Source organism: Drosophila arizonae, chromosome 2, assembly GCF_054131065.1.
Source record: "Drosophila arizonae isolate 15081-1271.41 chromosome 2, UAZ_ARI_1.0, whole genome shotgun sequence".
In the NCBI taxonomy this organism is placed as follows: Eukaryota; Metazoa; Arthropoda; class Insecta; order Diptera; family Drosophilidae; genus Drosophila; species Drosophila arizonae.
In genome coordinates this window covers 20,354,308-20,381,918 of record NC_142922.1, presented here as the reverse complement: position 1 = coordinate 20,381,918, position 27,611 = coordinate 20,354,308, and the positions used below count along the sequence as shown (strand labels likewise).

Genomic DNA, 27,611 nt, shown 5'->3' with positions numbered 1-27,611 from the left:
GCTGCCAGTGCAGGGGCAGGCGAATGTCGTGAATTATTGTAGCACCTGTAACACTGGAAAGCTGCAAGCCTGAAAAGCTTTCTAATTAACCTAGGTAAGGCGAGTATCAGGCTTTTGGGTAATCAATGTTTAATCAATTCAAGCACAAGGCAACTTCTGTAATACAGGATAACTATTACCTAAAGTCTGAGCAACCAGTGGCTATTTGAGCTTTATAATAAATATATATTTCATTTCATTATTGTCTGTTCTGTTCTGTTTCCTTCTCTTTTTATTCAACACAGTGCACTTCACGAGCTCCTAGCCGCCCATTCTGTGCCAGCAGCAACTAGCTCGATACGAATCCAATAAAAAATGTAGCATAATGAACTGAAAAAATAGAATGCAACTTTGCGTCTCTGATCACCAGCTCGATGTGGGTGGGTGAACTGTAACGACCAGAGAGGGAAGGAAGCACGGATGCTTTTTATAAAGCAATTTGCATGTTGGCATCTTTTTTCACTGGTTTCATTTTTTGTTGTTTTTTTTTCTGCGCTGCTTTGGCATAGTTGCGGCTGTTGTTGTTCAAGATTGTTGCGGTTGCCTTTGATAAGAAATCGCCAATGAGCTTCCAAGTGGCGTGTGACCGGCGGCCACGTACAGGACCATTATAAATGTGTGTGTGGCCTTGCAAAGCTGGCTCTACTTTGGAACTGAGTTCCGGCCAAATCCTGAAACATAAATCCGTGTAAGGTGCGCGCTCATTGCTCGGCCAAAGGATGCATACAAAGTTCATGGAACATAAAACGCACATAAACAAATGCATGTAGACATAAAACACGAAAGCACGCACAGACTCTGCCATCACACTCACACAGACACACACATGGGCACACATGTGGCGTCGACCACTCGGCGAGGAACGTAAAAAAATGTAGGCACTGATTACATTTGCATATTATAAGCAACCGCTCGCCCACTTCCCATATTGATGAGGTTGCAGCGCCGCAAGGGCTGGGAGGGGGCGGGGCTGGGCAGGCGATCAAGTGGTGCCGCAACTGGCGAGGCAACTGCAGCTCCTGGCATTATATGTATGTGTGTGTGTGTGTGTGTGTGTGTATTTGTCCAAGGAATTTAATTTCCAACTTTTACGTTTGGCATGTGCCACACACAACTTTGGTCTTTGGTAGTGGGAAAGTTTGCTCCAGCGACGCAGGCTGTGTTGATCTAATAATGCTGGTGGGCGTGCGTTTGCCGTGGGTCGTGTGTGGGCGTGGCTAAGCACAGTATTTGCGGCACTTGTTGAGGCGTAGCTGCAACCTCAGTCGGGGATTATGCAGCTGCTAAAACTTTAAATTATGTAATTCAACGTGTTGCCAATACTTGCCGTTGCGGGCAACAGGCAGCCAACACACATGCACGCACACACACACACACACAGCTGCCATATGAGAGGATGCACACACACACACATGCACATCGAAACTTCAGCCGCATCCGCCAGACGCTGAATAAATGCTCTGCCCCACCTGGGGCCCACGTATTTCAATTAACGTGCCAGCACGCCCGAGTTGCACGTTATCGGCGCTAGGTGGCGCCCATGGTGGTCGTCGGGCTGCTTTGCTACTTATATGATGATACACCATAAATATTCGAAAATCACAATAAAGCGAACAGCGCTGAGTTACACAGCGCAACATAGAAAAGTTCGGCACATGCCAAGGACTGTAAATTATAGCAAAGATAAGAGATTAACGAGCTGAAAACTGTATTCAAATGCGTATGAAAATCATTCAAAGTGCGTTACATACACAGGTGTAATGTTTAGTTTAAAAAATAAAATAAATAAGTATAACTGAAAAACTACAAATTATATTCAATAAAGAGTTAAACGTGAATGCACTGATTATATTTTAGCTTGGGATGTATTATAAAAAGTTTTTAAAATATGCATATATTTTTGATTACAATAAACATGAGCGACATGTCCTGTCTGCTCTGCTCCTGCAAGCTGCATTGAATTATGTTAACCATGCGCTCAATATCTGCATAGTTAATTATGTTTTATTATTATCTCCTGCAGCAGAAAGTAAAAAATTAAATATGAACAACTTTTTAGCTTGACATCATTTGTGCTCTATTTCACGTTTGTTGTAATTAGACAGCCTGTGAAAGGGACTGCAACTAAAAATGTGATATGTAAGTTTAGTGCTTGCCCGCGTGTGTGCAAACACAGGAACTTTTCTCCATGTTCAAACTTTGCTTCGCATTTTTGGGAGTTAACAATTTCGCTCGCTCGCGAAACTTTCTCTTTGTCTTCACGTGGCGAGCAATTAAAGTGTGTGTTGGTGTGGGTGAGTGGTGCGGCATGGCAATATTTGCACATTCACATTCACACACACATATGTATATATATACCATGTACCATTTTCACACGCGCAATAAAAAAAATGTATTTTTTACCTTGCAGGCACCGCTTAAATAAGAGAAATTGTTTTTAAACACATTTCATCTAAATTGCAACGAGTGTTCAAATAATTTATAAGCACACCAAATGCGTTAAATCGCACACAAATCACATTTCGCAAATCGAGCTCTCCGAGCTCTGCCGAAAATTCGTTTGCTCTGATATTTATTTGCGCAAATGCCTCAGCTGGGTGCTCTAATGTTTTTCTTATCGATATAGTATATTTATTTATTTGCAATGCCAACCGAGCCGTACACTCGCCGCCCACGCGGCCCGGCGAAATAACAAAAGTTATTAAATAACATTTATTTGCACTAACGTGTAATCAAATAAATGCAAATGGAGCAAGCCTTCGGAACGGAAGGCCGAGTGCTTTTCTATATGGATAGATTTCGCTATTGGCCCGAATTAGCTTCGCATATTGACGACTTTAAGCGCGAATCTGTAAGCCAATAGAGACTCATTGCATGCAGCTCGATATCAGTTTCATCCTTTAAGCACCAACAGCCACCGACTGCGCTGCTTTCCATATTTCTACGGCGGCTTGAATAGAAGACTTACTCGATGTGCCGCCCGGGGCGCCACTTGCGTATGTATGCGTGAGCCAAGGCTGCGTGAGCCCTGGGAAAATGGCTAAAGCGAGACTGCTAAGCAAACACACGTTAAGTTAAGCTTATTATACACAGAGCTGCCAAAGGCTGACTTAGACGCGGGCTAAAGTAGGCAGCGCGGAGTGAAACTTTTTGCGACAAGTAAACACTGGCTCTGCCAGCCTTGATATGAGTGTGTGTGCGAGTGTGTGTGTGTGTGATATCATTGGATTACCGCGATTATCTTTCTCAAATATCATACCGCACGAAAGCCAACAATGTCTACATTTTGCTATTACAGTATATTACAGCATATACATATGTGTGTACGCAGATTTGCCGTGTGCTTGGCTCAACTGACATGGAGTGTGGCGACGAGGAGGGCGGGCGAGTGGGCGAGTGGGCGTGACCGTGTTGCATACCGCACATAAACGTGCAGGTGGTCGGAAGCAGCGTGCCTTTTTTGCGGTCGCCCAATCGGCTGAGCAGAGAGACTCAGGCAGAAGTCGTCGTCTATGCCGTCGTCGCTGGCTATTTGCTTTTATGGCTTGTTTGCCAGCTCATGAAAACTTTGGCTCGTACGCCCAAGTGACCCATTAAACAAATTGAAAATGAACGGAAACCGTTTCAACAGCTGGACTGTACGCCTGCGATAGTTCTACGAGGCAACACGACGCTGGGGCTCTGGCGCGTATGTGTGATAAATTTTAATTGACTGCACTGCATTGCAGCAGCAGTATTGTTAGGGAAGTTCATTGCGGTTCTAAAGATTTCATTGAGTCACGAGTCGGAAATCTCAACTCTTCAAAATATTGAGGCAAGTTCTCGCCCTTTTGGCCAAGCCAAAAACTTTGGCCGTAAACACAAGTGTGCGAAACTCGTGCCAGCAATGAGAGTTACATAGCTACAACAATAACAACAACAGCTACAGCAGCAACAGCAACATTCAGCTGTGTTCGTTAGTCCTACGGCGTATACGTAATATGCAGTCAACTGGACAATTTTGAAAAGCTACGGCCGAGGGCGCAGGTGCAAAAGTAAATTATGGTCGCAATTAATGCTAATTAAATTCATATTTTTGCCATTGTATATTATTTGACCAAGTCGTTGTTTTACTTACGGCAACTTCCGCCCGGACCGTACAGCCCAGCTGTCGAACAGCTCGGGCAGCAAACGAGCCACACCACACGTTGAGTACGCCGGGACCACATTAATCATTTCGTTGGCTGCGACTGAAGTGCATTTCGGATGTGCTGAGCGTAAAATATTTGCTGCTCAAACTCAAATGGTTGGCTTCATGTAATTTGTGGCTTGAGCTCAGCCAAACCAAATACACAGACTCGTCAACGTATGGGCATAGCCACACGACACGCACACACCCACAGATGCTCGTTATTCATCATTGCACACACAAACAATTAGATGAAAATTATAGAAGTGAACTGAACTGATCAGAAATGTCCATGGCTCACAGGCCTTGCTTAGAGATTCAATTACCAATAATGAAATTTGATATACAATTTTGTTTTAATTGACATATAGCACACGTAATTAGCAAGACAGCTAAAATAATACTAAAATATCATCAAATACTTTAAAGAAGTCTTATGCTCCAATTCTGTTTAATAAACGTAGATCCAGGTGTGAAGTAAGCAAAACTCAATTTAAATAGTTTGTAGCATTTGAGATAAACAAACCGAATTTAAACACACACACACACACACACACACACACACACACGCACACACATACGCCCTGGCACACATTCATGTTTATTTATGTGGAGCACAAGCCCAAGTTGATTATGTATATTTGGCTCTTGTTTGCATAAATTTAACGCTCATTTTGGTTTGCAAATCCCGAAAGGACATTCGTGTGCATTTTTCATGAAAGCAATCAGTTAGCCGCATGTTTAGTTCACGGCTGGCCCAAACATTGAATGCTCCATTAATTATGATGAAAATACAAGAATTAGATTATCAGCTTACCTGACATCAGTTGACTGCCATTAGAATGGAATGAAATATGAAATGGCATCGCGCTGTAAATAGAAAGAGACGAACGATGTAGAGAGCTAAATATGTAAAGTATATATACTATCCATAGGAGTATTTGCTCTGGCTGCAATCAGTGCTCTAATGTGCGGCCAATTGGACCAGTTATGTGTGTATGTGTATCTGTGTGTGTGTGTGCTAAGACAGAGATTCCCACAGCAGAACTGGTATATAATAACACCGACAATGCATAATTCATTTTAAGCACCACTTCAAGTTATGGCAGACGGCCGGAGCGCAATTTAAGACAGAGTTTAATGCATTCAATACGTCATTGGGCATGTTGCGAGCGGTTTGGGTCGTTGCTCTGATTTATGGTGCGTATACTTGATGCGGCCGCAAAGCCACACAAAATGTTGCTGCTGTGCTACCTTCTTTACTTTCGGCTGTTACCACTGCGGCGTTCGCCTTTCCCTTTTCATATAACACAAAACACGCCTCAAAATAAACTCGCACACACACACACACGCACACCGACATAGCTTTGGCTGTGGATGGGTCAAAGTATGAATTGGAGTCTTATTTTAAGTCTGAAAGCAGATATTATTAAATTTTATAACATTTCGATGCGTCTGCATTTCAATTGACCATAAACGGCTTTAAGGCTTTACGACTGCGCCAGTCTTGAGCGTAAAGGTTTCCATGATCCGGAGCCATTGTAGGCGCCCTGTGATAAGTCGATATGTATATCCATGCATTCATTCGGGCGTATTTGCAACCGGCCATGCCCCATTTAATTTATCAAAGTCATAAACTGTTAAACGACTCGACCGACAGATACTACATGAATAATGGGCGCGGCGTCAGATTCTTGTCAATGCGAGACAAGATGCCCGATTAAATGAGCATTTAGTTAGGAGCAAATCCTATATATGAAGACGTGATAGATGAGGAAAGAGCTCGTCAGATTGTCGGAGCCAACATTAAGTTAATTATGCCAATGAATAAATGAATTCAAATTTGATTGATACACACAAGAATATTTAAGCAACAGATTTGCTCTTGCTTAATTATTTAATCTTGATGGTATTGTCCTTACTGGCTTTAAGTTTGTAGTGGCATGCCGGGCCCTCACTCATGCAGCTGATGGCTCTCGAGCGGAGGAGTCAGTCTGAGTGCTTGCCCAAGTTTCGAGAGACAGCAAGTTTGCAAAACTGAGTCAAATATAATTAAGTAAGCATCGAACGTGAGTGTGTGCTCTGCCAATTATATCTAGCACACTTGCAACTTGCAACTTGTGCGATGTGGCAGCTGGGCTGCGTGAAACTGCAGTCTGTGGGCAGAAGTGATGAGCCCCATGGGCCATTCGGTGTAAAAATTAAGTTAACAACAAGTGGCTCATCCGAAACTCCGTTATGGCACCCTGGGTCCATGAACCATGTGAACTCAGGGTAGTCAAGTGAAAATGCGTGTGATAGACAGCAGGAGGCGTATGCCCTATAAAGTGTATATATTTCTGATAACGCTGACCAGCTGAATTGAGAGAGCCCTATACGTCAGGAAACGTATACTATAGAAAGCCAATTGATAAATTGATCAAATTCACTAAAGCAGCTACATTAACTCATAATTACATCAGTGAAATATGAAAGACATATGTATCTATATAGTAGATATATAATATATATATAGATATATAATATGTAGATATATATAAATAATATATAATATTCCACAATACGATAAATGAAATTGCTTTAATATAAATCGCGAGCTATTGCAGAACACTCATAACACTCATATCACAAATTCGCAATCCATATACCCATTTGATTTCATATTTTTTGCACAGTGAACAAAGTAACCTGAAATCGTTTTGCTGACAAAAAGAAAAAAACAAGATAAGAGTCGAAAATCTGTTTATGTATTAATATCATTCGCAGTGTCCGTACAAAAATCTGATTTTAAGCCTCGGGCAGCTGCTCTATCGGCCCGGAAACTCGTCGTCACTGCAAAAGTTTATGCCATTTAAACATAATTTGCTTAACCAAAACGAAGCAGCCAGCGCGAGGATGGGTTCCCGCTGACCCGGCTCGAAATTGGTGGCAAACTGTCGAAAAAACACGCACACACACACACATACAGACACAGACACACACATAAAATCGGCAATAATAATTTTTGTGGCTAAAGGTAGCATTCGCTGGGCGGGGAGCGAATCTCTGTGTGGCTGAGTGGGGGAGAATGGGCGCGTGCGTCTTTAATTTATGCAGCGCCGCATTTTTGCGGGGCTCATCCACACACGTAGGGCTCAAGCACTGGTAGGCAGCTGGCTTGCCGGAAATCAACAAAAGTTTATTGAGCATAAATTTAAATCGGCTTGATGCTCAGTGTCTGCCTAGCCTCTGGGCCTGCTTTGCTCTGTTTTGTCTTGCTCGGCTTTGCTTTGTTTTGTTTACGCGAGCGTTTTATGCGCTTTTAAATTGATTTCATATCCATTCCAGTTCGACGGCCATTTCCGTACCCACCTTCGCCCCCGGCCAGCAGATGCCCTAACGAAGTAAGTCGCCAAATGAAGACATGATTTGTGACAGCAGCTGTTGCTGCTGCTGCTGCTGCCGCACAACAACGACAAGGCTGCCTCAACACGATACGCTGTTCCAGGCTTATGCACTCGGCATCTGGCTTTCATGTTCGTACTCTGAACTATGCACTGGGCGCTGTGTCCGACGAAGGCAAAATCAATGAAATATTTCATTATAAATAAGCAATTTGCGGTTCGCATTATATTATCCAATGTCTTCTTCTCTCCCCATCAGCCATTGCATTGCCCATTGTTCGCGTTGGATTGTCCGCCTCGGTTCTGTGCGATGGTACAAAATGGGGTGTGATAATAAGTATCCAATAATTTGTTATCATTATTGGCTATGGTCATTTTGGTGTTGACTCGCTCGCTCACTCTCGCGCGCGTCTTTCATCTCTCGCTATCTGCGTTCATGTATTAGCCTAATGGACATTGCTCCCCAGCCCGAACCGCCGGACCACTGCGGCTCAGTGATTACCGAGCAAATTAAATTAGTGAAAATGTCGAAACGAGGCACGAGAAAGGTAAGACAATCTAATTGCTTTCGTTGCGGGCTCCAGTGTCTGCTCTGCCCTGAGTGTGGTCTCTAAATATATCTGTATATCTCTATATATAGATATAAATGTGTATATACACATAACTATATCCATATATGTATACGTCATGTTAATCTGTATACAGGTATATGATTATTCCGTCTACCATTGTGAACAGGTGGCAACAATTGGCCCCTGGAGGCCATTGAATTAAACAAGCTAATTAGGTTTTATAGATATAAACAAGCGCAAAGCAAATTCTTGTGGTGATAACAGTGTTTTAGCAGCACCCAAGGCTGCAATTGAATAATAAATTAAGTGTTTAACGAATTTAATTCAATTACAAGATAAAATATGTATTTGCTTAGCCCACTTTTAGTCTTCAGTAAATATTTAGATGTGAGAATTATTTAAACAGCATTAACAAGACTTACACGATTTAATTCAACAATTATTTGGCTGTGCTAGCGGAGACACAAACCACTCGCTGGCGACACCTGACGGCCATTTTGTTTTGCCTTTTGCCCTTACGCCGCTATTTCTGTAATTCAGCTTGAACAGGCTAGAGAGCTGTAGCGCGAAAGCTTTTGAGTATGAAGCAAAGCTTTATTTGAAACAATGGCGGGCAACCAAAATGGCATAATGAAATTTCATTATAGTCATGCTACGAATAGCAAATACTATAGCTGTAAATATATACAAGTAATACAATAAATAAATGCATGCCACAACACACTAGCATCACACTGCACTGCAAAGTTCGACACACCCACGCACCCACCCAGACCTACAGCACAGAGAATCGACCAAACTAGTTGCCTGCCCTTAGCTTCTCTACCGACGGGGCTGACAAGGCAACGCGCAACAAATTAAAGCAGGTCAGCAAGCACAACTGATACGCGCTAGCAGCTCGACTCGACAAAGAAATTCCGACAGTCGCCTGATTGACAACAGCTGCGGAATGAGCGCCAATAAAATTTTTCTGCGCTATTACCCGCCAGGTGAGTCCTGGATCATTTTAGACCTGTGTACGCAATTTCAAGTGAGACTCTATTTCGATAGGTTTGGCTTTGAGTTATCGATCGACTAAGGGTGAGCGACTGCGACACTTCGATTTGCTCGACTTGGATGCCAAGTGAGTAGCCAGCCGGATGCAGTGACCAATTGAGAAAACATATTGATTCACAGAACAAATGCGGAGCAGCTGGCGGACAGAATATTGTTTGAGGAGCTGCAGGTGAGCGAGGCAGTAGCAGATGAAGGCGCTGCCTGCGCTGAAAGTGCTCCATTATGCCTGTCCTCCAACTCCAAGGCCTCCAGCTCCCACAACATGTTCAGCGCACTGAAGCAAGCCATTGAGAAGCTGCAGGCGAAGCTGCGCGAGCCGATTAAGAAGAAGTTCTATCTGCACAAGTGCTACAACTCGCACATTCTGCCGCTGACCAACGTGTGCTTCGATCGCAGTGGCGAGCGCTGCTTGACCGGCAGCTACGATCGCACCTGCCATGTGATCAACACCAGCACCGGCCTGGTGCAGCATGTGCTCAACGGGCACGACAACGTGGTCTTCTCGGTGGCCTTCAATACGCCGCGCTGGTAAGTTGGATCGAGCAGGTTTGATAATGCTTAACGCTTGGTCTGATTAGCGACAAGATCATTACGGGCTCCTTTGATGGCACCGCCAAGATCTGGTCGGCAGCCACTGGACAGTGCCAGAGCACGTTGTATGGCCACACAGCCGAGGTGGTGGCTGCCGAGTTCAATCCTGCGCACGACCAGGACGTGGCAACGGCCTCCATTGATGGCAAGGCGCGCATCTTCGATGCGGAAACGGCGCAGGAGCTGCAACAGCTGGGCCACCACGGCGCCGAGGTGATTGTGGCGCGCTACTCTCGCGACGGCCAGCTGCTGCTGACAGGTTCCTTTGACCGCACAGCCGCCATTTGGGACACACGCAGCAAGAGGTGGGCATGTGAATCATGTGTGATAAATTTCCAATTGATTTGCCACTTGTTGCAATTCTCCTACAGCTGCTGCCATCAGCTGCGTGGACACACGGCGGAGCTGTCGAACTGCGTCTGGAACTTCAGCAGCTCGCTGATTGCCACCGGCAGCCTGGACCGCACCGCACGCATCTGGGATGTGCGCCGCCTGGACCAGGAGCTGCACTTGGTGTCGACGCACAGCGACGAGGTGCTGGACGTGAGCTTCGATGCGGCCGGCAAGCAGTTGGCCACCAGCAGCAGCGACTGCACGGCGCGCGTCTGGAGCTTGGAGCCGTTCGAGATGCTGTCGCTCATGGCCGGCCACAGCGACGAGGTGAACAAGGTGTGCTTCAGTCCCAGCGGCTGCATGCTGCTCACCGCCTCGGCGGACAACACGGCACGCCTATGGCTGGCCGAGACGGGCCAGTGCTCCCAGGTGCTGACTGGCCATGAGTCGGAGGTATTCAGCTGCGCCTACAGCTACGCAGGCGACGCCATACTGACTGCGTCCAAGGATAACACTTGCCGCGTTTGGAGGTGATACGACTGGTACACTGTGCACTTCAATTCCGATTAAACAATGTGAATAATTGCAAGGATTACACTCTTTTTTCTTTTCTTTTTTATCAACATTTACTACAAACTCGGTTTTTGTTTTCATTTTCATTTGTTTTTTTTTTTTTTCTGTTTTGCTTTAAGTTTCTTAGTATTTCATTTCGCACACTTCTTACAGATTAATAGTTTTTTGTTTTCCATTACAGGTTTAATTTTTTCTTTACTTATTTTGTTTTGTGTTTAAAGTGGATATCATCTCTCATATACATATATAAAAATAATGAACAAAAATTATCCTTCAGTAACAAACATTATACAGCTTACAAAAGTCCGTTTCTTTTCGGAATCAATATATATTATTAATACACAGTTTGAAAATTAAAATAAAAACTTCTTGTACAGACATCATCACCCGAGCGAATTTCTTAGACAGGGCCAATAAAGGTTTCCTTTTTATTTTCTTCAATATATATATATTTTTTGTTTTTCTTTTTTCTTTTGTTTTTTTTTGCGTTTTTTTTTTAGATGTTTTTTTTTTTTTTTTGGTAAAATTGTACACAGATGAACTTTTTCTACAGTTCGGAGGCGGGCAACAAAGACGAGGAAACAGTATGTGAATGAATGCTTTGTTTGAAATGGTGACGGAACGATAGATAGATAGAGCTCTGATTTCTCAATATAGAGTAGTAGTAGATAGTGGCCTGTAGTGTTTTGACATTGTAGCTGTCTATCTGTAGCTTCTGGGAATATATAGTAGTTGTAAGGTAGTTTGATTAGATGACCGAGCGGTCAGCATTTTGTATTTTCGCATTGGCTTGGAGCCAAACCTGGTTCGGTTAGTTATATAATATATATATATTTATTTTGTCGTTGCTTGTGTTAGTTATCTCTGAGAGGTCTGCTTAGGTTCGCCCTTTTCTATAAGTATGATCTATGTAATACAAGGTTTTCGCAGTAGTGTTTAGGACTTTCTTTCGTATATACTATATAATAATGGCTATTTCTATTATTAGTAGGTTTTTCCATATGTTTTTCTTTATCAAAGTAGAAAACGGTTTTGGTGTGTCGTGTGTGTGTGTATGTGAGTGTATGTGAGTGTGTGTGTGTGTGTGTGTATAAGTGTGTGGGTATGTTTGTGTGTGTGTGATTAAAGTTTGTCGGGTTGCTATTGCTATTGTTGTTGTTGCATTTGTTGACTGTTTAATTTGCATTTTAATGCGTTGGACTCTGCAAAAATAACGAAAAGTGACAAATTATTACGTGTGCGGATAAACAGGTGGGGAAAAGATCAAAAAGAAAGCACAGCTGGGGCGCGGGCTTACATGAAGCGTGTGGAGTAGGGAGTTGATGGAAGTTTTCGTATTACAATTATTATTATTAATTTCTTTATTATTGTTTTTGGATGAGCATGCGGGGGTAGAGCAGCAGGCGAGCATGCAGGGCGCCTGTTTGATTATTTGTTTTTGTTTTGTTTGACTTAGTTTTGAATTTGACTTGGGTGCTGTAAATCTTACAATAGGCTCATTATCTATGCAAAAACCAAGAGACGGAAACGACAGAGTGGCGTTCGCCTTACAGTTAGAGTATATGAATTTCAAGGATTTTTAGTTTCAATTGTTCTCTTGTTGGGTGGTTGTTTGTTTTATTTTTGGTTGTTGTTGTTGTTGTTGCTGTTGTTGTTGATTTAGAAATGAACATTATTTAGCATTAAAAAATTCATAGCTCATCATATGCATACAGCTAGAAATAAAAGAAAGAGAATACGTAAAGAGCTTTCGATTTGTTAAACAACAATTAGTTGGGATGCAGCCTCATTCTTAGAATAGAAACTTGTGATTTCAGATTATTGAATTAGATGATAGATGTGAAAGAAGAGGATAGAGATAGAGTGAACTGAAGCTGGGCAATCATCTAGAATATGAAAAGAGCTAAAGCAAAACTTAAAAGCAAATGAAAATGAATAAGCATCAATAAGCAAGATTCGCAGCGATCTTAAATGTTGTAAAAAATATTTCGTACTTCACATGGACTCTCTGGAAATACCTCCTTGAATGTGCGCTCAATAACGTGATATCTGCAATGAAATCAAACCAATCAGCGCACGCTCACACATATACGATATTGGAATACTCACTTGGACTGCAAGCCGCCGCCGGGTGGAAGACCTACTATGTCATCTTTGTCTTGGAGACACTTTAACAGCTCCACGTACTCCGTGACCTGATTACTCTCAATCTCTTCTGTAAAAATGCCAGAAATATGGACATAGTTAAGTAGCTGTTGCGAATGCGTAGCGGTTCGAACTTAGTAATTAAGGCTCTTGTTAATTAAAATTGTATGTACAATTAAATACGAGTTGTTTATATATATATACATATTAAAGCTACGCAAAAGCAAAATCCCAATTCATAAAAAAATAGAACACGGAATATGTTGCAACAGCGAGGGCCGACAAAAATTTAGCAACAAACTGAACGTGAGGCTTGGCAAATGAATTCAGGTCGATCGAATGTTTCATCTTTTTCATTTTCCTTGTTCTTTTTTGTATTGTTTATCATATAACATACAAAGAGAACAAAGTGTTTAATTTGCGAGATTCCATCGACCTGAGTTGGTAGCGTCGGAATCTTAAATAATACAATAAATTGGGTGTCGCAAAAATTGGCACTTCAAAAGGTCAAAAGGGAGTAAGTACACTAAAGAAAAAAATGAAACCAAGAGTGGCAGTGCTCTGCCCCGCCCCCTTTTGGAGATAATCTTTGCATGGGGTATTGCTTATGAGAAAACTGTTTACAGCATTCAGTGTACAACAAACATTTGAAAATATCGAATGGCAAAAGTGATTGGATAACATGTATAATAATTGGATTTATCTTAAGAGCATGCATATATCATTTACTTTTTCATTTGTGTGTGGTGGGATCTATGTGCCTTACCTTATGCTCACTCATCATAAAATTTGTTTGGCTTTCTGTTTTCTGGCATTGACATGACACGCCCATTTTCATATTGATTGTGTACATTATAAGAGTACGATTTATAGCACGATGCGCGATTAACGATAATAAAACAAGAGCAGCGACCGCGCTCCTAAATTGACTTTAACAAATTTCGTAGAAAGAATACTTGGAAAAATCATTAGTCATTAGTTTCGACTGATCCTTTAAACAAACGAGCAACTTTCAAAATAAACAAATGATCAAGTTTACAAATTGAAACACGCTGCGCAATGTTAAAATTGTTGTGCCGAAAGGAAAAACAAAATGAATGAAATAAAAGAGGAACGAATTGAAATGAAAAGAAATTAACTTGGATCTCGATTACATGAATCGTGCGAGTTGCTGATTTATTTGTGTTGCGTGTTGGAGGAGGAGAGGACGTGGAAAAGCAGCGAATGTTTATCGAATGGAAACTGAAAACTGAACAACACAGCAAACAAACACTTTTGGTTGATTGGTTTTCGAATCTTTCATTTCAAGTTATATTTGGACTTAGCAGCGAAAAAGAATAATTAAACGTATTTGATTAGTTTTGTTGGTATTCCATTATGATGTTCTATATTAAACATTGCTACTTGAGCAAGTGATTTCAATTATGAATGATTGCTAGAGTACTTAGGTACAATCGTCTCAGCATATCGAGGAGATGTTCGACCTGATTATGTTTAGCTTCGCTGCACCGCATCAATCGCATTTATCTAAATTCAACAATTTAAAGTAATCTGTTTACGTTGACAATAAGCACAACAATTGGTGAGCATAAGGTTTACAATGATTATTATTTCATTTTTCAAATTTTTCATAATTTTTCTACTTTTGTTTTCTTTTGGGTCCATCTGATACGTATACAGATACCCTAAGGCCCAGCATTAAATATGTTTACCCTAGGCTAAGTAATTTGTCTGGACATTTGGTTTGACTAGTTGCTTCTTTGGCTCTACTTAATACTACATATTTGGTATACAGGACAAATGGATTATTTGTGGAGTGTGGCTTCAACTATTTGTAAGCCATATACAATATCATTTACGCAAAGTAATTGTCTACATCGTACATATACATATAAAATTCACTTCTGTACTTCTGAACATGGTCGTAAGAACGTTCTTCAAAAATTCACTTTGGTGTTACGAATACTGTGTGCTGCCTAAGGTCAATTGCGTATATTCACTAGAAAATATTCTACACACATATCATGTATATTATATGACTAATATTTGAGCGTGCGCCTAGAGCAGCTCTAAATCAATGAGTCATCAAAATCAATTCCCTCAATTCAACTATAAATGAAATTACATGCACATTTCATTCTGATGATGCTACTACTCAATTTCCTGGAATACATGGGCTGATCACTAATGTGTTCCTAGTACTCATTTGAATATTTGCTATTAATGCTCTCTATTGGTTTGTAAAAGTGTTAATAAACTGTCTGTAATAATTCAATCTACTTGCTTTCGATCGCGCTATACTAAAAGTTGTATCAAATATGGGTTAGGTACTTTATCATATTAACACAATAATTGGGTCTTTTGGATATTGGATTATATACAGGCATATGTACACTGGCTGACGGGGCCTCAACTACAGTTCACAACGGGAAGGTTCATCAATAATTGCTAATAAGCTTATGGTATTACTACATGACTATATATATATATGAGTATGATATACTGGGTAAAATGGGCAGGATTCTTGGTTCTTCAGCTACAAGGAGTTCGCTCACGTGGAACGCTTTGGCAGTTGCTGTAGCACACAAATACATATGATGTATAAATAAATAAATAATACTGTAATATACACACACACACACACACACATACAAATAAATTCAGTCACTCGGCCACACGCACAGCCAGTGGAAGTAGTGGATATGATAAACTAACACGCTATACAGTTATTTACTATGCATTATTGATTCAGGGGACATACATGGGCTATGTATACCTAAGTGTATACGTATGTATGCATTGAATGGGTATTGGCAATGATTATAGCAATTGCTTTCTGTATCTGAATTGGGTTTTCTTTTTGATTTTTCGTTTCAAGTGCCACGTGGAAGGAACGTCTTATAGCAAGTGTGCTTGCATTGCGGTCTCGATTTGTTCAATTATCTATCTAGCTATATAAATACATATACGTATGTATTTATGTGAGTGTATAATTATAATCTACTAAACTATGCCAACGTTTTGTTGGGACTATCTTTGTATGAATTACGTAAGGTACAATGTATTCGTTTTAGTCGCCTATGTCAGGTCGATGGACACGTCGAGGGTAGAGGGTCGACGACAAAGATACATAAACACAATTGTGTTACGACTATCGTTAGGTATACGATTAGTTATAAACAGAGTAGACGACTTAGACAACCTCTTGCGATCTTCTCAATTTGTTTTTCCAACCGTCGCTCAGCCTCTTTAGCTTCTTCAGTTGGCTTTGGTGCTCCGGGGAAAGCAATTATTATAATGCTCATATTATCACGGCTGCCCTGTGTATCCAAATAGAGAAATACGAGAGATATAGATATTGATTGGGTGAAATAATTGGATAAAGACGTACCTTGTGCAAACAGGTGTCAACCACCTGATTGGCAATGTTCACCAGGTCTGAGGTCACTTTTAGCCTGGAGTATATGAAACTGCATACATCCTCGTTGCTCATCACATCCCAGATGCCATCACAGGCGAGTACTAAGAACTCGTCGGTGTCTTGGCGGCTTTGGCAAAAGATTTCCGGTTCAGGGGAGACCAACTGCTCGCACTGGCCCTTCTCCTTAACATTTTTAAAGTCGTAGTCGCCTAGAGCACGGGATACAGCAAGTGTTCCATTGACACGCTTAATCATTACACTGCCGCCAGCATTGTGAATCCGCTCCTTCTCCTCGGGCAGAATGGGCTTGTGATCCTGGGTAGCAAACACTGGCACACCCTGGCGGCACAACACCGCTCGTGAATCCCCACAATTGGCTATATACACCTGCGTTGAGCTGATGAATGCGCAAACGGCCGTTGTACCGCCGCATTTCTCTTCCTCTTGGGTAAACTCGGGCAGCTGTCGCATCACCTCGTCAATGCGTAGAAAGCCAGTTCGTATTCCCTTTACATGATCCCCACTCTTGAACTCCTCTGTGGTAATGATACTGTCCAGCAAATGCTTGGCGCAATGCTCCGACACCTTACAACCTGCATGACCATCGAAAACCGCAAAGAAGCTCCAGCCTTCCAAAGCGTTGCCTAAGCGGGCTTGAGCATAATACGCGTCCTCCATTTCACACCGCCAGCCCTGCATCGAGCTGACGCCAAAGAGCAACTTGTTGCCTTCGCCTTGTTCATTGTGCTTTGCTGTTTTTGGCTTATCCAGGAATCCTCCCATATCTATTGAACATAATGTGTGTGTACTAGTTGGAATTACTTTCGGTCCAGTCGTGCCTTTGACGTCGCTTGCTGTGGGGAGGAGACAGTGAGACTATTGAGTGAGTTAAAACAGTTCACCGAATAACATGCAAAAATATATATAAAAACTAGGCACTCGACGAACACACACACACACGCGCACGCACACAAACAGAATGCCACTCACTTACACATGAGCAAACACTCACACAAGCATACGGAATCAAGGATGCGTATTGAGCCTTTAACCGCCTACACTTGACTTAATGCAGCTGCGCTCTTTCAATCGTCTTGTTGTTGTTGTTGCAGTTAGCGGTGCCGCGATTGGCTTTTGACTCCACTCGCACATCGATTTATCAAAGACGCGGGCTCAGTTGCTAAATTTAGCGCAGGTCCGAACTGGCACGCCCACACGCCTTTCGGCTACTGCTCAGCGTGGGTGTTAGTTCGACCGTTCGCTTTTGCTGTTATTGTTGTCGATACCGTGTTAGCATTTCTTGCTTTCATTTTCTTAGAGTCAAACGTAAAACATCTTGATTGAGAAGCGCGCCGCCACGTCTAGTGATGAGCGAAATAAGCGCGCGTTGCATTGTTTACATCAAAAAATCACATTGCTTACAGTTAAATACGCAACGATTAAATATATATGACACAATAGTTTGTAGATTGTTGACAACTATGTTATTTGAAAGTGGAGCACTTTTTAATTGAACATTTCATTACTTGAAATTCCCCAAGTGCAATGCAGCTGAATGCCCGGAAGGATTGTAATCGTAGTACCCACGATCTAAATGGCAACCTGAGTACCGCTTTGGCAGTCACCAATGGTATTTTAAAGTTACAGTTCGTATAGTGCCATTCAATTCACAATAGCTCCCACCACTAAGTGAGTTATTTGTGCGCAGTGGAGAGCTCCATGCAGGGGGCAGGCAACACGAGGAAAAGCATATAACGAAACATACAAGTTTCATAAACAGTCACACGCCCTTTTCATTTTATTTACACGACAGCAAATTTGCACTCTCATTAATATAACAATATTATGTATTTCAGAACGCACCAATTATATTTCACCTCGGGAATTTTTTATTTTTATTTTTCGTTTCCGATTCTTTGCCTGTTCTTGCACTAACTTTTGCGTGTATCTGTGTGTGAGTGTGTCTTCTTGGCAGCTTAACGAAAATTTGCTTTGTTTGATTTGTGCGTCATCGAAAGAAATTTACAAATGAGCCGGAAGTAAATCAACTATTGAATCTTGTAAACGTAATATTTTTATAACGAAAAATAAATATGTTTTGATTAGAAAAAAAAACAACCACAAACGAGCAGCGACTGACGTTGATATCTTATTTATATCGATACATTGACTCGATATATAAGTATATTTAAGTTTAATGTCGATAATTGGAACGAGTGCATTTACGCAGGGTAAAACATCGATATATCGGCAAATATACTGTTTGGTTTTCATCGTAATCCGATAGGTGGCGCTATTTAGCGCTAATTTCAAAACATGAGACGTTCGACTTATAACGGATGCGATGAATAAATAAGAGATAATATATGTATTTATATATATATATAAGTATATGTTAATGGTTTAACATGCATATATGCAATTTAAGGAAAACTTGAAATATCTATTACATATCAGTATGCTTCTACCTTCTACGCTTCTTGTTAAATTAAAAAGAACAACATACAAAATACAAACAATTTTTTTTTTGTTTAAAACTATTTTTGCTACTTCTACTACTTAGCAACTGCCGTAATTATTGACTCCTATCGCAATAATAAATTATCAGTATATGAGCTTAACGATTTACTCAATCAACCAATAAGTTAATAAGAACAAGTTAACAAACTTTATGCTTTCGTCGTATAATGAAATCGTTTCAGAATTAGTCACTAAAATTCCTCAACATTCTTCCAAAGCTAACAATAAGTTTTGCATGGCCAATATTACAATTTTATAGATTTTAAAATTTTAATATGTTAGTTACTAGAAATATTAGAAAAACTAAATTTTACATTTAAGGGATTTCCACTTACATGACGTGTAAGATTTCACTTTATGAAGTGGTTTAAGTTTTTGGTGTTTGCATGTACTAAGTACCTAGCCTCAGGTTCCCAGAATTGCTGGCACGTGATGTAAAATCTCATCAGTAAACAAAATGAAGTAAGTAACTAAAGTAAGCAAGAACTACAATATTAAACTTGTCTACGAATTCATCGGGTAGTACCCTATAGTATCTCAGAGTATAGAAATAGTGATGCCGTCACAATAGTGGACTATAATACTCATTGATTGTTTAATCCGGTACTTTTCTAACACAATTTACAATCGAATTGCTCATGCGTATTATCATCATGCAAAGCTGATAACAGAAAATGTGAAAAACGAAAGGTGAGAGCAGACAATAACTGTTACTTTAAAATAGAACAAGTTCATTCACACTCAAAATATACATCTGTTGCCCAATTCAAGTTCATTCACAATCAAAATATGCATTTGTTGCCCAATTCATATGTCAACGTGCGACTTAGAATACTCTATGATATTTTAATAATAATATTATGTAGCATGCTCACGGAGTACTCATTATTTACAGAGTATACAGTAATTCAAAATCAGGGAACACAAATTCCAGGCAAAACTTTAAGATTTACTATGTCCATCGGAGCAGCTACAATTCAAGAAAATAATGCCAATTTCTTAGAATTAGTTATTGGTGTTCTCCTGATAAAGGTACTATGACATTTCCATTAAATGGAAAAAATCACAAATCAATGTTAACTATCTATTCCATCTAGATTGTTTCTCATATGACATACATCAAGTCTAAATTACAGTTATGTTTTTACGACTCAGTTCCTTAGGCAATAGAGCATTTAATCTTTGGTATGCCAATAAAAACTGACCTTTATTATTTCCGAATACTTACACTACCATCATGAACCAAAGAATTGATATCTCGATTTGATAAGAATACAATGAAACCGTTTTCGCATTGATAGCTTGCAATGCAATCTTCCCCGAGTATAAATCAGGCAAGGCATATTCATTTTCGGCAAATAAAAGCAGCGCCCGGCACCTTAGCAAATCATTCCCAGTTAGTAGCTCACCGAGAAATAATGTTGTCGAAAGTAGTTCCCTTCTTCTTGGTAATTGGCACCGCCTTGGCCATGATGCCAGTGAAGCCCCAGGTCAGCGCCGATCGCAGCTTGGTGGACTTTATGCTGCAGAACAATGCCCGTGGAGTGGGCATTGGCGACCCCGCACTGAAGCAGTATTGCTTCAACCGGTACCTGCCGATCCTGAAGGATGTTTCGGACCAGTACGAGGCCGACTACAACAAGTGTGCGAGCACCTACCAGGCGGAGTGTGATGGAATCGACGCCAAATACTACGAGCCTCGTGAAAACAGTGCCAGGACCGCCAAGGAAACCTGTGATGCGCTTCTGAAGTGCGATAGCAATGAGAACTACGTTGATGCCTTTGACTGCTACGCCAGCACGGTAAGTTCACTGAGAGCCCTAGAGAACTAGGCATTTGAGCACAGTTAAAGCTTCGTCTCACAATAGGGCTCCACATACTCGAAAGTACTGTTCTCTCTGTCCTCGGACGCCAGTGAATTTGGTGGCATCATCAGGGAGCTGTACCGCGCCGCCGAGTCCGTTGCTGAGTTCTGTGTCAACTATGCCGAGCGCGTCTATTGGGAAAATACCGACAAAACCTATACCGAGCTGCAGAGCTGCCTGGATGGTGACATTAACGACTCTACCGTAAAGACCACAAGTACCTCGACCACGACAGTAAAACCCACAACCAAAGCAGCTTTAACGACCTCGACCACCTCAACCAGTGCGTAATTTGTGAGTCCATTTCATTTAAATATTGAAATTGATGTGAAATGCGTATAATTAAGGAAATAGCTGAATCACATTGTAAGAAAGAAAGAAAGCAGCAATAAATGTGGCTTTTGAAATCTTTAGCAGAAATCCAATCCAATAGTACAATCAATTCGCCTCAAATCTTTTAAATGCTAAATATGTGAAAATATTGCGAAAAATAGAAAACAAAATAGTATGTTAATAATAGGAAGCTAATTTTTTGTTTTGTTTTAATGTTCTGGAGAAATGCTCATCTATGGCATATTACCCACTAAAACTTCGAAGATTCTTAATGTAATATCTATAATGTAATATCTATATGGCACATGAGTTTTGAATGACAGTTTAATATTAAATTTTCATTTGATAATTCCCTCATATTGTCATATATCTCCGAATAAAGAGCTATCAATAATTATCTATGCCAGTACCCTACGATATCAGAGACCTTTAAAATGTGACATGAAAAGGCTTAAAGGCATAATAAATGTGTTCATGATTATTAAAGTATTCTTATGACTATCTCCAAAACATGCTCTATATTTTATATCAATATATCAAATTCTTAAACCTGAATGAATGACACCCTGCAAACTATTTATTGTCTCCATTATCAACGAGGCAACAGTAGCAGGTGGTATAAATTTATGGCTAAATCAAACTTAATGATAGTTAGTTGATACCCACACTCTGGATCCATGGGAACACGAGTCAATATAAGTGCTTGGTCTAGCGTACTGGCCAGTCATAGACAAATTGTATTCTCTCCGAGCTCAATTAATATGTACTTATAAATAACAACATTGTATTTTTTTAAAACAATATTTATGGCAAATCTATTTCCTTAAAGCTTAATGCAATATTTGCAGCTCACTATAATTTTTATATTTTTATACCTTTATATTGCAATGCAAATTATTTGCTCTTTCGTATGAATACAAAGCTGATTGTTGTAGCTAGGGTATTTTCTAGTCGGAGACTTTCAAAAGTTACCATTTGTTTGCTTTGCTGAAGCTTAGAGATAAGGATATTCCTCGAAACCGAGTGATTATTTTAACGTAAACAATGAGAACCGGAAAAAATACCCGTGCGAATTTTTTGCAATAGGATGGTATTGTCTTATCTGAATAAACATATAGGATACACCACATATACATATATAGTTCTAATCTATAAGCATTTTGCATATATAAATGTTTTCAAATGTGTAAAGATTTTAAGGCCATGCTGAATTATATAATCAGTGTCTCCTGAGTCACTTGTAGCTAAGGCTCGATTCAAAATAGATAGCGAGAAGGTGATAATAACTGATGAGAGTGGGAAAAAATTCTTGCAACATCCTATACATCCTATAAACATTTTCAGATGGTCAGCAGACATTATCTGATTTCGAAGTTTATCTATCTATTTGAGATATAGCAAAACTTAATTATTACCTAATCAATATGAGTAAAGAAGTTTGTTAAACAACAAAAACAAAGTGATTAAAAAGTTACACTTAAAAAAATCAGTCTGCTTGTGCTAGTAGGTACATCGACATCAATAATTAAAAGATAATGGAAGTCGGGAGTCTGCGCTTAGATATAAATACAGCGCGTACTTTCAGCATTCGAGAACTAATTCTGTAGCGAACGATCGAGTTGACTGTTCGCTTGCCCAACAATATCCTTGTGAAGATGTCCTTGAAAGTAATCGTGGTACTACTGGCTCTGACCATCAGCGTTGCGCTGGCTCGTAATCTGCAGCCGTCACTGAAAGCCGCTCAAAAGATTCGACAGCTTCACAGTGAGACCCTGGCTCTGGCCGAGACGCATCAATCCACATCGACGACTTGCTTCTCTATCTATAATCCTCTACTGAACCAAGTCGCGAGCAACTACGAAGTGGAGTACGAGCGTTGCATTCAAGCCTATGAAACATGCAGCTCGAATATTGACAATTTATATAAATCTGCCCGCCTAGAGCTTGAGTCGAGTGTCTATCAGTCCTGCAGATCCCTCAGTAACTGCAATATGATTACGAATGCCTACTCAGCCTTCACTTGCGCCTCAACTACGGTAAAAAGGAATTTCTTCATTGCTCTTTTGATGAAATGCAAACTTACATATTAATCAAATTTGAAATATTCTTTCAGGCTGCTGAGGACTCAAAGATCTTCTATTCGATTTCTGCCAACGCATCGGACTTGGCTGCCAGGAGCAAGGCTGACTACATTGAGGTCGAGACTGCAAAGTCCGTGTGCATTAACCTTGCGGAGAAGAACTATGTTGAGGGTACCTCTAGGGTCTATGGCCAACTGAATAACTGTCTGCTGGGCTACGACATTCCTAATCCACCTACAGTAGGCCCTGCTACACGTCCTCCAAATTATGATGACACAACTTCTGATCCCTATGGATCAACATGGAACTATGACTACGCCCCAACTTACCCAGGCAGCTCCAAATAAGCGAATTCACTTCGTTAAATTTCAATTTCAAATAAAAGCATACAACAATTACCTTTTTTGTATACACATTTGTAACAGAGTTTGCTTAAATTCCCAATTAAATATCTAAAAGACGGTATGATTTTGTTGTTTAGCCAATGCCAAAAAATCCAAATGTTTTTACCCTGAACCCATTGAAAATGGGGAATCAGGGTATAATGGTTTTGTGAAAAAGTATGTAACGGGCAGAAGGAATCATCGCAGACCCCAAAAAGTATATATATTCTTGACTTACTTTATAGATACTGAAGACTCTGCTCCATATATAGACGGGAACAGTCCGACCAAAGACCCCAAAAAGTATATATATTCTTGACTTACTTTATAGATACTGAAGACTCTGCTCCATATATAGACGGGAACAATCCGACCAAAGACAAGTTTATCTAGTAAAAGTTCAAGACTAAGATTTCTGTCAAGGCATCTGTATCTACCAAAGAGGAGTTTTAGATGCAAAAGGTCAAGAGCTGCACAAGAGCAGGAGGGGGAGCAACATCGAAAGGGAGTGTCCATAGCTTGTCCATAGCTGCTAAATGCTTAACATTTATTAAGACTGTGTTATCCAATTATAAGGAAGAGTTTACAAGGGAAAATGTAATTTTCACTTATAAAATGAATTTCGTATAGGAAGCTAAAATGATATATACAAGTATATCTATAAGTATTTATAGAACCACTGAAATTGTAATTAAATTACTTGGTTAGAAAATGTCAATCATTACTTCCGTTGGCTTAGTAGATAGATAAGAAAAAAGTCTTTCTATGACAAAATTAATTAAGAGCAACTATATGTCAATTACCGCTATAAATTCCAGCAAATAACAGCTACTAATTACATATATCAAATCGAAAAGCGTGTCTGATAACATATGAAGGTGTAAAGGTTATAATTGGTGTTCAATATCCAGATGGCTGCCTTATATAAAGCAGAGCATTTTCAAATCTCTATTAAGTTTGTCTAGAGCTTTGAGATGTCGTCGACTGGCAGTCTAGTGGTGCTCTTCGGCCTGGCCGTAATGGCTGCTGCCAGGCTGCAAATACCGAAGATCCAAAGCCTGCAGCATCAGGCGGAGGTGCTGAGCGTGCAGAATCCGTCAAATGGACCTGCTTGCTTTTCATTCTATAGACCAATGCTAGACAGCATCGCCGAGCAATACGAGGCGCAATATAACTTGTGTAACTCCCAATACGAGGACCAGGCCGTCATAGAGTACGCCAAATGGCAGCAACCACGTGAGCAGCTTACGTCCAGGGGCCGTAACTCCTGCGGCCGGATTGATAACTGCGCCTCAATTGTGAGCGCCGTACAGGCCTTCGAGTGCTACGCGGAAGTGGTGAGTACTTTTCCCTAAGACTGCGTAGCCATAGTGTAACTACTATTTTCTTTTAAGGGCTCCGATGAGTCGAAAACTATGTACGGCATTTCAGCAAATGCAACTGAAATGCTGACGGATATGGAGGCACTGTATCAGAAACTGATTTCAGCGAAGGACATTTGCATCAACAATGCGGAGAGAACATATGTCGAGTTTACCGCAACCACATACGAGGCATTGAATGACTGCCTAAGTGGCAAAATTATTTTAACTTCAACACCTAAATATGATATAACAACAACCCCAGACCCAGACCCAACAGGAATAACAGATGAGGGTTATACATTTCCATAATATTTTGATACTACACATAAAAATGAATAAATGAAAGATTCAATACGGTTATACAAATATGAAATGAAGGTTTCTTATCCAAAAAAAAAAAAATTGAACAGTACCTTCCTAGTTCCGCTATGAGTCGGAAAAAATATTCCTAAATGTTACACTGATCAGAAACTTTGAAAAGAAGTTAAGGATAGCAAATATGATATGGTCGGATAAAAATAAGTTGAAATATGATTTATATAAGGAATAGATACACTTGAAATACAATTAGAGTCAGATTTTAGATGTTAGCATAGACGAATAAATAGATGTCAATAACAAAGTCGGGAAAACTATAGCAAAGGTACAAACAAAAAGTAATTACAAATTAAACGAGCTACTAGTAATACGACTTGTAGAGATTTTCATATATATCGAGCTAATATTGTATTGGGCTAGTTGGCAGACCACCCGAAAACCTGACCCAACTATCGAGGCAGCTAGTTTTTATGTGAAAATTTTATGACAGAATTGCGGCAACAAAAGACGCACAAATTTCCCACACGCACAACACGACGAGGTCCGACGAGGTCCTACGTAGCAAGATAGCACTTGCGATATGGCGATTATCGGAGCGAGTGTATCAATGGCACTGGGCACTGGGCAGTTCGCTGCAGTAGCACCGGCCAAAAATTCTGAAATCCTTTGCCATATTTATGGCTTTGCCACACCCAGTTTGGTGCGGACAGGTATACGAAAAATCAGTGCACATCTTGTTGTACACGAAAGGACCTTTTCGTCCTTTCATGAATTGCCGCCGTAGCAGGCTACCAAATTTTTCGCTTAATTAATTTGAAATATTTGCGGGAAAATGTCAAGCCGAACTACTTCAATTGAGTTGTTCGGTTGTTGCAGTTGTTGCAGTTGTTGTTGTCGTTGCTATGGGCAGGCATCCCCTCAATGGCCAAGTAGGCGTCAAACTGTTTTGAAAAGGATGCCAAGTCGAACGTCGAACTCTGCGCAATGCAGAGCTGAGCTGAGCGGAGCTGAGCCTGGGCTGGGTCTGTTGCCCGTTGCCCGTTGCCGACGTCGGGACTACAATTGCCAGTCATGTCTTCATAAATTTTATTGAATTGAACCGTTTGCCAGGTCTCAACATGCGCCCAACATACAAAACGGCTCCGTGTCTGCGACTCCTCCGGCTGGTGCTTTGGGGGTCGGGCGGGGTGTGCCTCGGCATTGGGGACTTGCGTCTATTTGCCTATTTCATCTTTTGCCGACGCTTGTACAGAGCCTTAAATTGAATCGTTACAAATTTTGTTGCTCGTTATAGCAAGCGTTTTATTGCCCAACCAGTTTGCCAGTTTGCCAGTTCGCCAGCTTGGCCCAATGCAAACCAGACATCGGGCCGAAACTCCACAGATTATGATCAGCAGACCTGATCGCAGTCGCAGTACGCCCTCGCCCGGTCTCTCGTCCTCGAACGGTAGCCTCTGGGACCGCCTCTTGGGCTCGGCCTGGGACGCAGCGTTAAATAACTTCATTAAATGCCCTTTGACATTTATGCTGAATGCATAGAATAGATGTACGTGTCTATGTGTGTGTGTGTGTGTCTATGTGTGTGTGTGTGTGTGTGTGTGCATATGCCTCGTCGCCCGCTGGTTATCGCTTCGGGCAGATCAAGAACGCGCGCACAGGTAGCTCCTGGCTCTATAAATTACGTAATCATCTGATAATGAAAATTGTTTACAAGCTACGACTTGCATCCAGCACGCCCACAGTAGCCGCAGAGCAGACACAAAAGGTCACAGCAGCAGCAGCAATCAGCAGTACAGCCTTACATTTTCATTTTCTATTCAAAGTATTTATTTTCCTTTCTCATTTCACTGAATAAGTGTATGTGCTGCATATATGTATATATATATATATATATGTATGTATATTTGTGTCCATCATGTCAACGCTGATTAGTTGCTTTTTTATGAAGAGCGCGCCAAGTGGCGGGGCCTAGAGCAGGGGCCAGAGCTAATTGCTCTAATTTCTAGCTAAGCGGACTCAGCTTGGCTTGGCCTCCAAGTTGGCCGTTTGACATTTTTTATGTCGAGCTCTGCCATAAATATTGACTGTGGCATCGTTAAAAGGATCGCTGCAGATCGCGCAGCTTGCGCCGCCGATGCTTATCAAGCTGAGCTCCGCCGTTGCCCCTTTGTCCGAATTTGTCTTCGTTTTTGGACTTGTCTTCGTCGTCGTCTTCTTCTTCTTCTTCGTCTTGTTTTCGGCGGCCCTTTTGCCCAAACAATAGCTCTTTTAGCATTTCGATTTGACTGTGCTTAGCGGTATCAAGAAGAAGAAATGCGCCAAGCCAAAGATTTATTGGGTTCGATGCTCTACATTTTTAAAAAACGAGCGCACTTGACTCGATGTCCTTTGCCTAAGGCATGCGGAATGTAAATAAACTCATTATATAGAGGAGCTAATTTTATATATAGACATTATTATTATCTC

The 27,611-nt window shown here is 40.9% G+C and overlaps 5 protein-coding genes across 15 annotated transcripts; 4 read left to right on the top strand and 1 right to left on the bottom strand.

Annotated features, from left to right (window-relative positions):
* Nucleotides 1-6,944: 6,944 nt before the first annotated feature.
* LOC108608742 (uncharacterized) lies at nucleotides 6,945-11,246 on the top strand. 3 transcript variants are annotated; one of them, XM_018000267.2, is made up of 6 exons: nucleotides 6,952-8,138; nucleotides 8,890-9,151; nucleotides 9,213-9,285; nucleotides 9,339-9,746; nucleotides 9,797-10,114; nucleotides 10,181-11,246. In XM_018000267.2, exons 2-6 carry the CDS (start codon nucleotides 9,112-9,114, stop codon nucleotides 10,674-10,676), a joined length of 1,335 nt encoding a protein of 444 aa, XP_017855756.1. In that variant the 5' UTR covers nucleotides 6,952-8,138; nucleotides 8,890-9,111; the 3' UTR covers nucleotides 10,677-11,246. The 3 variants fall into 3 exon arrangements, with proteins under 3 accessions (XP_089318803.1, XP_017855756.1, XP_089318804.1); XM_089462677.1 differs by having other exon boundaries at nucleotides 6,945-8,138; nucleotides 9,797-11,246; XM_089462678.1 differs by lacking the exon at nucleotides 6,952-8,138 and having other exon boundaries at nucleotides 8,194-9,151; nucleotides 9,797-11,246.
* alph (protein phosphatase alphabet) lies at nucleotides 10,740-18,471 on the bottom strand. 9 transcript variants are annotated; one of them, XR_016268638.1, is made up of 7 exons: nucleotides 17,276-17,644; nucleotides 16,252-17,135; nucleotides 16,063-16,180; nucleotides 12,825-12,930; nucleotides 12,710-12,764; nucleotides 12,205-12,430; nucleotides 10,740-11,917 (listed from the first exon to the last, which is right to left on the bottom strand). XR_016268638.1 is itself a non-coding variant. In XM_018000270.2 (6 exons), the coding sequence occupies exons 1-6, from the start codon at nucleotides 17,277-17,279 to the stop codon at nucleotides 11,903-11,905; spliced, it is 1,182 nt and encodes a 393-aa protein (XP_017855759.2). In that variant the 5' UTR covers nucleotides 17,280-17,645; the 3' UTR covers nucleotides 10,740-11,902. The 9 variants fall into 9 exon arrangements, 8 of the variants coding, with proteins under 8 accessions (XP_017855759.2, XP_089318807.1, XP_089318806.1 ...); XM_018000270.2 differs by lacking the exon at nucleotides 12,205-12,430 and having other exon boundaries at nucleotides 17,276-17,645; XM_089462681.1 differs by lacking the exons at nucleotides 10,740-11,917; nucleotides 17,276-17,644 and adding an exon at nucleotides 18,401-18,471 and having other exon boundaries at nucleotides 12,059-12,430.
* A 1,680-nt stretch (nucleotides 18,472-20,151) lies between these two features.
* On the top strand, nucleotides 20,152-21,091 carry LOC108608744 (uncharacterized). Its single transcript, XM_018000274.2, has 2 exons — nucleotides 20,152-20,603; nucleotides 20,670-21,091. Exons 1-2 carry the CDS (start codon nucleotides 20,220-20,222, stop codon nucleotides 20,955-20,957), a joined length of 672 nt encoding a protein of 223 aa, XP_017855763.1. The 5' UTR covers nucleotides 20,152-20,219; the 3' UTR covers nucleotides 20,958-21,091.
* Nucleotides 21,092-22,580: 1,489 nt separating this feature from the next.
* LOC108614056 (uncharacterized) lies at nucleotides 22,581-23,478 on the top strand. Its single transcript, XM_089462688.1, has 2 exons — nucleotides 22,581-23,035; nucleotides 23,113-23,478. The coding sequence occupies exons 1-2, from the start codon at nucleotides 22,655-22,657 to the stop codon at nucleotides 23,425-23,427; spliced, it is 696 nt and encodes a 231-aa protein (XP_089318814.1). The 5' UTR covers nucleotides 22,581-22,654; the 3' UTR covers nucleotides 23,428-23,478.
* Nucleotides 23,479-24,404: 926 nt separating this feature from the next.
* Nucleotides 24,405-25,200, top strand: LOC108614137 (uncharacterized). Its single transcript, XM_018008127.2, has 2 exons — nucleotides 24,405-24,800; nucleotides 24,858-25,200. Exons 1-2 carry the CDS (start codon nucleotides 24,438-24,440, stop codon nucleotides 25,134-25,136), a joined length of 642 nt encoding a protein of 213 aa, XP_017863616.1. The 5' UTR covers nucleotides 24,405-24,437; the 3' UTR covers nucleotides 25,137-25,200.
* Nucleotides 25,201-27,611: the final 2,411 nt, after the last annotated feature.

What these genes read in the sequence shown, in the direction of transcription:
- LOC108608742 (XM_089462677.1), top strand. Translation starts at nt 9,112, where the DNA reads ATGAGCGCCAATAAAATTTTTCTGCGCTATTACCCGCCAG. An exon ending in TCTGCGCTATTACCCGCCAG is followed by an intron (nt 9,152 to 9,212) that starts GTGAGTCCTGGA and finishes CTATTTCGATAG; the next exon opens with GTTTGGCTTTGAGTTATCGA. An exon ending in GCCTTCAATACGCCGCGCTG is followed by an intron (nt 9,747 to 9,796) that starts GTAAGTTGGATC and finishes TGGTCTGATTAG; the next exon opens with CGACAAGATCATTACGGGCT.
- alph (XM_089462679.1), bottom strand. An exon ending in AATTGAGAAGATCGCAAGAG is followed by an intron (nt 12,931 to 16,062) that starts GTTGTCTAAGTC and finishes GCATTTTTACAG; the next exon opens with AAGAGATTGAGAGTAATCAG. An exon ending in TTCCAGAGAGTCCATGTGAA is followed by an intron (nt 12,431 to 12,709) that starts GTACGAAATATT and finishes TTTTATTTCTAG; the next exon opens with CTGTATGCATATGATGAGCT.
- LOC108608744 (XM_018000274.2), top strand. Translation starts at nt 20,220, where the DNA reads ATGTTGTCGAAAGTAGTTCCCTTCTTCTTGGTAATTGGCACCGCCTTG. An exon ending in TTGACTGCTACGCCAGCACG is followed by an intron (nt 20,604 to 20,669) that starts GTAAGTTCACTG and finishes GTCTCACAATAG; the next exon opens with GGCTCCACATACTCGAAAGT.
- LOC108614056 (XM_089462688.1), top strand. Translation starts at nt 22,655, where the DNA reads ATGTCCTTGAAAGTAATCGTGGTACTACTGGCTCTGACCATCAGCGTT. An exon ending in TCACTTGCGCCTCAACTACG is followed by an intron (nt 23,036 to 23,112) that starts GTAAAAAGGAAT and finishes ATATTCTTTCAG; the next exon opens with GCTGCTGAGGACTCAAAGAT.
- LOC108614137 (XM_018008127.2), top strand. Translation starts at nt 24,438, where the DNA reads ATGTCGTCGACTGGCAGTCTAGTGGTGCTCTTCGGCCTGGCCGTAATG. An exon ending in TCGAGTGCTACGCGGAAGTG is followed by an intron (nt 24,801 to 24,857) that starts GTGAGTACTTTT and finishes TTTTCTTTTAAG; the next exon opens with GGCTCCGATGAGTCGAAAAC.